The 13,027-nt window shown below is 41.4% G+C and overlaps 2 protein-coding genes across 7 annotated transcripts in view; one reads left to right on the forward strand and one right to left on the reverse strand.

Annotated features, from left to right (window-relative positions):
• Positions 1-6,963, forward strand: part of DHX57 (DExH-box helicase 57) — a 49,806-nt gene extending 42,843 nt beyond the window's left edge. The window contains exon 23 of one of the 2 annotated variants that reach the window (XM_025205710.1): positions 6,334-6,963. In XM_025205710.1, the coding sequence (XP_025061495.1) occupies positions 6,334-6,375 (42 nt within the window). In that variant the 3' untranslated portion in view covers positions 6,376-6,963. Of the gene's footprint in view, positions 1-926; positions 5,755-6,333 lie in introns of those variants that run through there. The other variant, XM_025205711.1, reaches the window with a different exon arrangement.
• The window catches only part of LOC102377813 (serine/arginine-rich splicing factor 7-like), a 7,296-nt gene continuing 390 nt past the window's right edge, over positions 6,122-13,027 (reverse strand). Inside the window, exons 2-8 of one of the 5 annotated variants that reach the window (XM_025205716.1) lie at positions 12,795-12,975; positions 12,507-12,611; positions 11,458-11,532; positions 11,262-11,363; positions 10,147-10,200; positions 6,971-7,006; positions 6,122-6,371 (exon numbers count right to left, since the gene is read on the reverse strand). In XM_025205716.1, the coding sequence (XP_025061501.1) occupies positions 6,347-6,371; positions 6,971-7,006; positions 10,147-10,200; positions 11,262-11,363; positions 11,458-11,532; positions 12,507-12,611; positions 12,795-12,975 (578 nt within the window). In that variant the 3' untranslated portion in view covers positions 6,122-6,346. Of the gene's footprint in view, positions 6,372-6,970; positions 7,007-10,146; positions 10,201-11,261; positions 11,364-11,457; positions 11,533-12,434; positions 12,612-12,794; positions 12,976-13,027 lie in introns of all 5 variants that reach the window. The other 4 variants (XM_014520539.2, XM_025205715.1, XM_014520538.2 and 1 more) reach the window with 4 other exon arrangements.

Consider the following 13,027-nt stretch of genomic DNA (forward strand, 5'->3'; position numbering starts at 1 on the left):
GAGGCTTTTTTCTTTTCATTTTTTTTTTTTTAAAGAGCAGGGGTGCTGGGGCTGGGAAAGTGGGCAGGGGATGGGGCCTGTTTGATTCAGAGATTTGGCCAATTTGGCAGTGGCCGAATCGATTTGGGACAGTGATTCGAATCACCAAATTGAACCACTGTCCCCTGAATTGACTGAATCTCAATCCGAAGTGAATACTAGCCGCTTCACACAGGCCTAGTTATTAGCTCCCCCTTCACAGACTGGAGGCACACACTCTGTCCTCAGCCACACACTCCCTCCCTGTGGGAAAGGGTGCTGCTGCAAGTTACTAGGTTAACCTGCCTAGTGACTTGTATGTATAGGGTAATCATTATTATTTTAGGGAAATCCAGGATGACACCAGGAGGTGTGCCCACATGTTCACACACCGCTAACCTCAGGGCTTCCAAGTTCCTGCCAGTCTGGGTCTTTTGCTTAAATTTTCTCCAACAGCCAGGATGCTGAGACAGCCTACAAAATCTGGGATTGTCCCAGCTAATCTGGGACATAAGGTCACCCTATGTATATATTGCATGCCTATAAAAACCTTAGTTCTATAATAGTGTTAGAGTGATGTTGTAGTTGTGATGGTCCAGGAATTATGCAAGAGGCAAGGATTTGGGGGGGGAGTAATTTTTATTAGACCAACTGCATAGTTGGAATAAATTTAGACAAGCTTTTGACTGTAAGACATTCTTCATCAGAACCTCCCCCCTTTTGATGCATCTTGATCTCCCAGCTTTTCTTCCACTAACTGTCTGCTACCCTGTACTTGCTTGCTTTCCTCCTCAGACCTGATGAAAAATGCCTGGCGTTTGAAAACTTTCTTCTAGCCATGTAGCTGGTCCAATAGAAGCTATCACCCCCCACCCCCTAATCCTTGCCTGTTTGCATTAATTCTGCAGTGGTTGCAAGAGGGCTGATGCAGTAGCTGTTGGCCACACAGCAGAGGAAGGAGGAGTGAGATCAAAGAGGGGACTCCTGCTTTCAGTCTGTGGGACCTTTGCCTCCTCACCCTGAGTGACCCCTGTGGAGCACAGCTCTCTGCTGCCACAGTGGTGAAGAAATCAAAACTTCAAGCAGGAGGATGAAAACAGCCTCTGCTTCTCAATACATGAGCGCCCTATGGAGGAAGTATGCTAAAACAGAAGGAAAGGATGTGAGCAAAAGTGGGAGCCTGAATGAATCGGTGGCCACAAGAGAGGATAATGGGCTATTTGTGTCCCTGTTGGTGGTGCCAGTTTCCTTAGGGCCAGCCTCTTGACTTGCCTTTCTGCAAACCACAGCTTTCTCTTCATTTCCCTCTACTTCTTGTTTGATGTTGAGATTTTTTTCAGTGAGCACTAAAAATAGCAATATCCCTCTAACAAAGTCGGAGAGAGCTTTGCATTGCTTCTCCCTTTCTGCCTTTTGAAACTGAACCCTAAAATAAGCTTTATGCAGTTTACCATAGGGAAATGCAGGCAGATAAAAGATTGGTTGCTATGAGAGAGAAGTAATTGTTTTTACCATCTATTTTTGTTATTTTCAAGTTGACTCAAGGGCTGACTCAGGGATGTCAGAAAGATTCAAGTACTGCTCAGCCCAGATCTAATCCTGCTGCCTAGAGAAGTTGTGAAATGTCCATTGGAGGTGTTGGATAAGCACTGGTCAGGGATGATGTGGGAGTAACAATATCTGTGCTCTACTATGGGTATTCCCCATGCTTATAGGCCCTCCTAGTAGCAGCATGAGGTTGGGAAGGAATTTTTTGTCCCTTCTGTTGCTGCTTGTGTGAAGTTTTGGGGTGGGTTTTTTTCAGTTGCCTTGGAGACATTGGGTACGGGCAGGAGCCAAGACTGGGGATTTTGACTGTGATGTGCAACTGTTCTTGCTGGGACTAAAACCTGGAACTTCCTGGTTAGGGGGTCTTGGCCCTGCACTCTGGGTCAGAGGGATTACCACATTTGCGATCAGGAAGGAATTTTACCCCAGTCAGATTTTTATGGACTGTAAGGAGCTTTGTCTTCTCGGTAGTGGAGGACATGGCCCTCTTACCTTGGATCTCTAGTGTATTTAACCCGTGCAGCAGCAGGGCATTGGCCGTTATTGTCCCCCTACTTTACCATGGCAGGTTAGGGTGCTATACCTTGTGGTTGTATGTCAGGGTCAGCAGCAGTTTTAGTAATAGTGTAGATAAAGATATACTTAGGATGGTTTGGATAGGGATGATCCTGCCTGTGGCAGAGGGTTGGGCTAGCTGACTACCTGAGGTCCCTTCCAGCCCTACTCTTCTATGATTTGATAAGTCCCCACTAGAGAGACAATGAAGAAACAAATGTTGATTGCAATCCTATTGCTATTATTGAGTGAGCAAGTTAGTGTGATACCATACAAGTAACTAAGGAAGATACTTGATTTAGTCAGGGCCTGAACAAAGTATAGGAGTCTGCATCCACATAGAGCTTTTCATAGCAAAGCACTTGACAAATGATATAAGTATGATCCTAGTAGTCACCACTACACACAGGAAGAAATGCAGGAGGTGAGTGTGGTCCCTAACCTTCCAAACCAGTGTGAACTCTTGTCTTTACAAATAGCCTACGCCTACTATTCTTGTCTGAAAACTTCAGAATAAAATGCTAATATGCTACCTGCACATTTTTGCTTTCAGTGGCCACTGTTGACTGGGGAAAAGATGCCAAGCAGCTAGTATGAAAAGCTAAAAAGCAATTGGGTAATAGTTCTAATCCTGTCACCCACTCACTATGGTAGGGACCAGTTCTGCCATTTAATTCCTGGACTGAGTTGATGGTGTGTGGGTCTATATCTGTACTCATGCCCTCCTCAGTCCAGATAAAACAGCTGGGGCTATAGCAGAGGGAATTACATGTTTCAGTAAAAATGACTTCACTACAAACATGCTGAAAAATCACAAGCATGTGTTCTTTGTTGTACTGCCCTTTTTGAAGAAATAGACCTGGCCTGCAGCTCCAAGTACAGTAAGGAAGCCATGCCCCCCCACTTCAAAAAAAAACCCTGAAGTGTAAACAGGAACTCTGAAGCAAGAACCAAGAACACTCCCAAAGGATCAAGCAGTGGTTTAACTAGTTCTGTATCTGCAACTTATGTTATACTGCCAAAGTCCCTGATCTTTAGGGACAATAGTTGGCCCTAGTTCCCAATGGTCATGAGAGGCAGACTTTATAATGATTCAGAAGTCTACAGGTGCAGCTGGAAAAAGAATAATGAACAGCAAAACTTGCCAGGTGAGTGCAGAATGGGGGCAGAAAACACCACTAACCTCAAAGGGCAGGAAAAATATATAGTTATATAGGCTAGCTGTAGCAATGGTGTCCTGAAACACTAATATAAAGAAGTCTCAGCAATTTTCAGATGAGTTCTATTATATAATACAGGCTAGTGTTTAAAAGGGTAATGGGAGTTTAAGTCATTGACATCTGCAATCCCTAGGCACCAAAAGGAGATTCAGCCCAATGCCACTTGAAATTAGAGGAACCTTTCAACGGTTCCCCATTAAGTACCAGCTTTTGTTTGCAGATGGGCTCTAACAACCTGGCCTGCTATATTGACCAAAGTGAATGCTGCCTCCCTTCTAGAACAGTTCTGTACCCAGAAATCCTAGCATTTTTGATACTTCCATGACTTGACCAGTTTAACACGGGGGCAGGCAATGTCCAGTCCATGGGCCAGATCAGGCCTGTGGTGGACTCCATTTCCTAGCAGCCCCTGCCTATCTACAGCCAATTTCCATGGAGACCTCTGGAGAAGCAGTACTTTGACAGTGCAGGGACAGGGTTTCCCAGAGACCAGCCCCAGCAGCACTGGCAGGGATCTTGCAGCAGTGAGAGTCTGGTCCAGTCGGACAGAGCTCTAATCTGCTGCCTGCATGCCGCTGGCAGAGCCATGCAGGCAGATTACAGCTCTGCCCTGGTTCATGCTGTCTGCCTCTAACCATGCCATCACCACTGCAAAATCCTGGATGTGGAGCAGCTCCTCACCCAGCTGCATGCTCTGCCAGTACTCCTGGGGCCAGGCTCCTGTGCTGTCAGGGTGCTGTTGCTACTAGGATCTCCATGGAAACCAGCCACAGCAACTTAAGCAGGGGCTGCTGGGAAGTGGAGTCTGACTGCCAGCCTGATCCACCATTTTACCCACCCTTGGTTTAAGGTATGCCAGTAAAAGCCTAAAGTGCAGCCCCAACCATCCAATTTTCTGTTGCCCTCAAGTGAAAATTTTCTGAAGAAGTGAAATACCAGTACAGCAGTTTTAGTCTGCAGATTTATTGTGCATTAAGTTTGCCTTAACAGTACAGAAAGTAGAGAGCTGATCAAAATTCAAGCACCATCTTATATGGTACTTTTATTATACTGCAGAACTTCCAGGTAATGAGTAATCAAAGCATCCAGTTGTATGGAGTACTAAGCCATTACATCTGGGCATTTAAGTCATTCCAGCATAATCATACAATGCTGTCAGCTCCTGCTCCCATTTTGTAGTTCACAGTAACTTGTTTTATGGATATTAATTACAGCAGAGTTAGCAATGAAAACTGTTCATTTTGTTGCCAAGCACTAAATGCCCTGTATATATGAGAACTGAATATGTACATATACATGCAAAAAGAGAGAGAAAAAAAAAAACTAAACAGGAAAGCAGCTGGCGAACATAAGAGCAAGCAAACATGGGGAACGGTCAGAAACAACTAGCAGTCCGTTCTAAGAGCTGATATACTTGGATTCTATTATTTTTAGAATATGTATAAACAAGTCGATTACCCCATAGATATCCAAATGCTGGTAAAAGTCCAACTATAAAATTAAGACTTGTCTCGATAAGCCCACAGATAAGTGGGAAATGGCACAATGACCCTAAAATTAACAAGTTTTGCGCTCTGAGGTTTGGTATGCCATTTGCCATTTATTTGAAGTCTATACATTTTCAAAGTACTACCATGCAGATACCCTGCACTATCTAAAGAATCAGCTGCAGCACAGCTGCATTAGAGAAGCCCCATATGCTTTTGGTTCTAGAGCTAGTGCAAAAATTCTTTCTTCACAGTGCAACCTTGGACCATAATTTTATTTACAGACTATCTGAGCTCAAACAAGTTTGCTTTTAATGGTTAAATAGCCATATAATTATAGTAGGACAACTCAAAATAGAAAAGTAACTGTTAATATTCTCAACCAAAAAGGTTACAAGGAATCCAGACTGCCCTTGCTACTCTGAGCCTTGGACAGCAATGATCAGGTTAAACATGAAGTGCTCTCTTCTGCAACTCCTCCCTATATGGCTAACAACACGGCTTGACGTACTCCATTAAACCCTTCAATCAAGGATTAGCTATATTCTAGACATTAATCTTGCCTACCTACCAATACCTTAAATAACTATGATTACATCCTTGCTGCAAAGCAGGTCACAAATGCAGTTTCTCAGTTTGTCTAAAGGAAAAACTTAAGTGGGTTGTGGAAAGAAAAAAAAGCTGTATTTACTTCCCAGCACATACATTAGTGAAAAGGCGAGCTGCAAAGAAAAAAAATTTAGGAAGTTGTGTTTGCAATTCTTTCCCTTTAAGAAAAGCCTGAGTTATTCTGAAGAGATTCTCATGGCTATGTTTTATGACAAGAAAACACTTCGTGCCTTGTCTTTGTCAGAGGGCTGCATGAGGTTATTTGAAGTAAACTCTTGTTTTATCAGCAATATAAATACACAAAGCAAAAAAAAAAATAAAAAAATTCAACCCACTTCTAGAGATGGTGAAGCAGCAAAAAGCAAGCACTTTCTATAAACACTTTGCAGTTTTTCTGGATATAGCATTTTTTCACCCATCTCAAAAAACACAAGGTCCAGGCCATTAGAGTGTGAAACAAAACAGGAAGAGTGCAGATTGCTTTAGGGAGGCTAGTATTTTCCATACCCGTTGTTTAAATGTGGCTTCCTGCATCACATCCAAAGAGTACACAAATCTGCTTTAATTACCAAAAAGTTAAACAAACAGTAGGGTTTCCACATAAACAAAATAATGTTTAGTTAGAAATACATGTTTATTATTTCAAATGTCCCAATAAAAAAGTCCCACATTTGTAAGTCAAGATGTTAAACCAAAAAGCTGTTTATTTGTTCATTGATATGACTTTTGGCAAATTTAAGGGATCTGGATCCATGCCAATTGTTAGTATGTAGAAATATCCTAGGACTAAGCCCTTACATTTATATCAAAGACATAACAAAATCCCTTACAATAATGTAAACAAAATATTTTTCTTCCTAAAGGGTTAATTTTGTAATCTTAATCCATTCTTTCAGGACTTGCATTCCTTTATGGACTTCCTGATGGTGAACGGCTGAAATAGAAAGAAAACAGAAATCAGTAGGAGCATTTCCATTGATTTGAAACTGCACATATAGCAAGACCACCAAAACACGCACAAACCGTACTATGCTAAGCCCGTCTTCCTCAAGCACTCTTATTAATACTAGTTCAACATGGCTTATTAAAGATACATGGATTATAAAACATCCATTATGGACTATTACTAAATATCTTCAAAGGATAGCTATATTTTAAAAGTTTGCTACAACATCATTAAATTTAAAAACAGGTAATATTGAACAAGTGCTGCAGCAAGTTTTCGAAGCCTTTTCTGACATGAAATGTAGAGGAGACAGTACAGTAAATGTCAAGAAGCCCTGATTATGATCAAAGCCATCATTCACACTTCACTTAATAATGCTGTTATCAAGGAAGAGGGTCTGAAATATAATAAAAAAGTTACAACATTGAAGTGATCAGTCCACCAAGACTTTTTAGCATTTCCAAGTGAGAAGTACAGGGAAAGCCGCTAGCAATTTCCATGTTGATAAAAGCTGATTTTCCAAGAAAGACCACTGCAGATCCCAGCAACACACCTACACACTAACCTTTAGTAGAAATTCAGCTTACCTTCTCTTTGGAGACGGTGATCTGGACTTTGATCTACTGAGAAAACAGCAAGAAATACCACTTAAATCTCATATGTTGTTAGTTATAATACTATATCCATACTTAAAAATAGCTTTAAAAGAGCTCCACAGCCTTAAATCTCATTTAAGATTAGGCATCATTTACAACTTAAAACAAAAAACTTGCAACATTTGGGTAGATTTAAACTAATCTCTATTAGTCCTACATACTACTGAAGCTTATGTTGTATTTACTTGTGTAACACACCTTTCCTGAAAAAGTCAGCCCTCCAAAATTGGGGCATGTCTTAAGTGGGGAAGTCAATTTTCTGCCCCAAGTTAAAACATGTAATGGCTGCCATGGGCTGTGTTTCTCTTCCAACCCAAGACAGAGCCAGAACACACCCTTCAGGGCCAGTTGATTTTAACCCTGTTATAGCTGTTGAGCAGAACTATAGTTCTGAACCTACCAGCTTAGAGACAGAGTAATGCTAAGGAGTGAGCCAAGTGTGGTTCACTCCCTGTTGGGGGCCAGCAGACAGCCACTTGAACCCATGTGCTGGCAGTTAAGAATGGAAAAGAAAATAAAAGGTGTTTTTCCAAATTCTTCCTTTCCATAACAAGGTGCATGTATTTTGGGAGAGAGGGGTGGGGGTGTGGCATACAAGTAAATACTGTATTTCCAATTCATTTATCATGAAAGCTCATCCTGGTAAGTCACCATTTCAAAAATTACTAGAAAAACTTGTGGCAATAATTAATACAAGTACATTGACCTCTATTCAAAATGCTAGGATTTTCACAAAAGCAGCATTCCAAATTTGGAAGTTGGATCGTCTCCCATCTGATCCCAACTTTGATTTTCCAGAACACTCAATCATCCTCATCTCAATGCTTTAACAACTTTCTACTTGCATCTTCATTCCCAGTTGTGTGCATGTCAACTGAAGATTGTGATTATTTTCTTATATTTTAAGATGAATAATCTTCAGAAGATTTCAGAGCTATAAGCTACACTAGGGCTGTTTAACTCAAAACTACTACAATACCACATCCAAGAAAGCTGCTGGATTTTTAACTAGCAAGTTGGACAAGCTGTTGCTTGCCCTTCCTCTTCTTCCATCTTTCTATAAACTTTGAACTGTCTAAAATGGCAACCATTATTCTTTTTCACATAAAACTTACTGCATTGAATTCAGGCAGCAAGGCAAATCAGAAGTTTTTGAAAAACATACAATGATTTTCAAAACTCAGATATAACCTTGGACTTGGTTATTTGACACTACTAATCCTTAAATTTAACTCTGTATGTATAAGCTCAAAGTAACCAAAAGCCACTGAACTGAAAAGCCACTCACTGCCTTCCCCACTAGCTCGATCAATTGTTCCCCTCATAACAGAACCTCTTGAAATATACAACACTAATTTGCCTTATCTGGCCAGAGCAATAACCTGTAACCACATTCTAAGCTTCACATGCTGTCCCTTTGGTAAGATCTCTCATGTCACCAGTGAAGACACCCAGTGATCCAAATAGCCATCTCATAAAACACACTTTGCTGTAACAAGGAACATGCTTTCATTTACAATGAATGCAGTAAAAATTTCGAATAAGATAAAACCTGCTCAACATTCATACAATGCCAGTTAACCCTTCTGCTGCACAGTTACTTAATCTCTAAAGTGAAGATTAATTTTGAATGTTTAGGAAGTGATGAACAAAAGTGGCAACATTTTTGTCTTGTTTTTTATATTAATGCAAATCCCAAAATTTGGCACAACAGACCACAAATACTTGAAGTAAAACAGGAATTTCCAAAGAAACAAAGCTAATGAGTAGGAATACTCTGTACATACAAGAACAAAGAATAGCAGAATCTGAAAACTGCAAAACTGAGTAACCAATAATACAGAAGTTTATTTAGAAGTCTTGCTTGTTGAGAGCATATGAACATGCAATGTGTGTCTAATTAAACATACTCTGCCTATCACTGCCATTTACTCACCAATGAGTCATGGATGGCTAAGTGAACATGATGGAACCAATGTTAACATTCAATGCATGGCTCAAGCATCAGAAGGGGGGAAAATACATCTTGATAAGACAGGGCTCATCTCTCCCCACCCCCCACAGGCCTTTTTGTCCTCTTCCCCACCACCCTTTTCCCCAGAATCCTTGTACTCGTATCAGCATTTCTTCATTGTTCCAATTTCTTCTCTCTCCTTCAGAAATGGCTCCTGCTAGTAGTACTCCTTTTCTCCTCTAGATAGAATCACTGCTCCTTTGTCTTTAGCTGCAATTTCCATTTTAAGAACTATTCCTGTACTAAAAGCTGAAGAGTGGCAGGAAACAGAGCGCTCTGTTTTTGTTCTGCAGCTTTAAAGCACAGGAAACAATATTTGCAGATCTAACCAAAAGGATAAAATGATTCAGAAATATTAATCTGCTCCAGAATCCCCAGTATAAATCCAATCTTTACCATTTAGGTGGCAAGAGATTCCTGGTCCACAAAGGGAAGGAATGACTCCTAAATGCAAGCTGTTCTTTATGAAATAAGTAGGCCTAAGAAAGTGGATTTCCTTTCCACATTTAATTCCTGTGGTCCAATCAATACAAGACAATCTTGGGCACAACACCACCATTTCTTACATATCCACAGCACATGAAGTTCACCAGTGCTGGTATAACCAAGACAGCAATAACCATGAGATGGGGCACTTATGAATGCTTTTCAGGTACCTGGCCTGGATGTGTACACACAACAGACTATATAAAGATGTTTAAAAAACAAAACAAAACAAAACAGATACTTGAGAAGAGAATGATTTAAGCAGCAACACAGTAACACCTGTAGGTTACAAGCAGGGACTTATCCCAAATGTGCAAGGGACAAATGCCACCAAGACTTTTCAAGTGACTTAACATGAAAAAAAGTTTCTAATAACTCGTATATGATAGACACCCGCCAGGCAGACATGCTTCACTGTTTCAAGGATTTTTCCATGGTTTGCCATTATGCAGCCAGACCCTGAAGGGACCCGCAAAATGCTGGCAATGCCAAGAAAATCTAGCATAAATACAGAACTGGATGTACAGGTTTATAACACTTCAATCCTCAAACTTAACAGAAAGGGAAATCTTAAAACTCTTAATAGATTTCATTATAATGATTTTACCTGCTTCGTGGCCACAGAGCAGACCTAGATCTTGATCTTGACCTGGATCTAGACCTAAAGTTTGGGTGCAGGGGTAGGGGTGGGTGGAAAAAAAAATTAAAACAAAGAAAGAAATGGAAGTACTCATGCATACCTCCCCCTCAGCTAACGCAAAATGTTATTTTACAAGAGGATTAAGTCTTCCGCAGTATTATAGCAACTCCGTCTAATGAATAGAAAGAATGCATAGCGTTTTGGTCCCTCAAGCAAAGGAATTCAAAGAAGGGAAGCCTAATCACTAGTTTCACAGCAGCAATTCTTGTCTATCGGGGTCTGGACACAAAAGCAAAAAATTAGAAGCCAAACACAGATTAAAAAAAAAACTTGTAGCAGCAGCACCACATGGTTGAATACAAATGTAAAGAGACTTGAAAAGCTGAATGCTCTGCTTCAGTTCTCACTAGATTGTCCATGGGGACACAAGCTGATAAAAAGGGAGGACAGACAAGTCATTGTCAAAAACTACTACCAGTTTATTAGAAGTAGCATGGTAGCTGCTAAGTGGTACTAGTTTTACTCAACCAAAAGTGCTCAAGGTCTACAAAGGTACTCTGGATAATATACCAAGATTCCATAAAGTAAGACTAAGTATGGGAGAGTTTGCTAACAGTTACACTGGCAAACCTAGCCAAATGGAAAACACATTACATATCTTTGCTGCTACAGCTAATCCCATCAAGAGAACTTCACTTTTATGTACAAAAACCCTAGAACATTTGCTAGTTCAGAGGTCACCAGAAGTGCAATTCCCCTGACCCTTCCCCAACTCACAACCAACACAGCTGTACTACCTAAACTTAAGTGAAGGCCAGACATAAAACTAAAGGTTTACCAGGTGTGACCCAAAGGCCAAAAATATTTTTTTATAACTTCTACTCCAACATCAGTTCACTCAATAAGATCAATATAACTTTTTAAAAAGGAAGATGGTCTTCAGGAATACAATTTTTCAAAAAGCCTGCTCCATCAAGGACTAGAGAATGGGCTTTGCACCCTCCTCCCATGTCCTCCAATATACATGGAATCCACCACCTTAATGGAAATACTATCTGGTAATCACAAGGCCTAACAATTACCTTGATCTTCTTAAAGAATCAGATCGGGACATGCGGGTTGAGACTGACCTATATCTACGAGGAGAGAATGACCGGGATCTGCGATAGGAAGCTGACCTGGATCTGCAGACAGGAAGATTTAAAAAAGCATACACAGTTGCACACTGCTATGCTACTTTTAATTCAAAATAAATACAGCTTAAAATGTAAGGCTCACCTCCTGCCACGACTTCGGCTGCGTGAGCGAGAATACCTTCTTCCTCTGGATCTTGAACGGGATCTAGACCGTGACCTAGTTTTAGGTTAGAGACAAAGGTTTTCAGAACAACGTTCCAGCAATTAGTGCAAGCGAGCCTCGGCTGACGTCAAAGTCAGACAACTAAAAAACTAGTGTCTGCCAGTTGGAAAAAACTCAGGGCCTATTTGTCTTGAGCAATTTTTACTACCTAGAAAAATGTTAAAAAAGCTGAATTACATTTCAGAATTACATTAGAATTAAAAAAAAAAAACACTGTAATGTGTATTTAAAATAAACCTTGCAAGTTTGCAGGTCGACCCTCTTTGGCCCAAGGTCTAGCAGATCTAGACGATCTAGAAGTATCTATAGCCGATCGCTGCATCTAGGTGTTCTCTTCAATCTAACGACGATCAAACTGACAGCCAAATGAGCCAGGGTGAGGCTTGATTGACGCAAGAAGATTTTTCTAGGTGGGCATGTGGTCAATCTGGTGTTCCTCTTTCTAAACCGGAGGGGGGGGCCCCAATTGAAAGCCAAATTTACTGTTATGGCGGTCACCGTCTCAAATTTTCTGCCCTTAAAGAATAAGGTGAAGCTAGGTGTAGATGGCTCGAGGGGATCTGGCCTCTTATGCTGATCACCTCAAGGTCTAGGAGGATCTTAAGTGTCGGATTTGCAAGGCGCCTCAGCATGAAATCTTAAGGCTCGTGACATTCTGAATCAAGGCGACTGACTCAAACGAAGAAACCTGAAAGGTTTTGACCAGGTTGATTATTAAGATAGTGACAGTCCATACGAAATAGCAACAAATCGCAACATACGCCTGCACAGTTAGTTATAACATTAACGTTAACCATAACCAAAACCGGCGTAACAATCTCTTCTGTGCTAACAAAAACTACCAGAGTAACAGGCCTAGCCAACCAACCAACCAACCACTCCGGTCACGTACGTACCGGCTCCTCCTCCGACGACTGTAACGATGACAGTCATACGCATAATGACCCTTCTCCCCACATTCGTAACACCTGTCGTTAGGATCAAACGGCCGTCGGGCTGGAGGTCTGTCATAGCGGGAGCGACGAGGCATGCCGGTCGACAGCTCTACACGTACTCTGGAGCCACAGATTATCCTGCAATGGAGAAATCCATACCACATACCAGTTTACAAAACTTCATGTTTCTTCCTTATTGCACTTTTGCTGTACGAAAGCAAGGACTAACTCTAATGACCCACAGGAGATAGAGAACCCCGCAAGTACTGTGATGTTTGCTCAACACCCTGACTACTTTAAATGTTTAAAATACCTACATACTTCCCATCTAATCCAAGAACAGCATCCTCAGCATCTCGGGGGTCTTCAAACTCCACAAAGGCGAAGCCAGGTGGGTTTCGGGCGATCCACACAGTGCGCAGCGGCCCATAGTAGCTGAAAGCTCTCTCCAGCTCACCCTTCCCAGCACCTGTGCCCAGGTTGCCCACGTACACCTTGGTCTCTGGCGGGAGGAAGACAGCCTGTCAGTGGCTCATGCCCACGAGCCCTTCCGC

The sequence above is a fragment of the Alligator sinensis genome, unplaced genomic scaffold (genome assembly GCF_000455745.1).
Source record: "Alligator sinensis unplaced genomic scaffold, ASM45574v1 scaffold794_1, whole genome shotgun sequence".
Lineage (NCBI taxonomy): Eukaryota > Metazoa > Chordata > Crocodylia > Alligatoridae > Alligator > Alligator sinensis.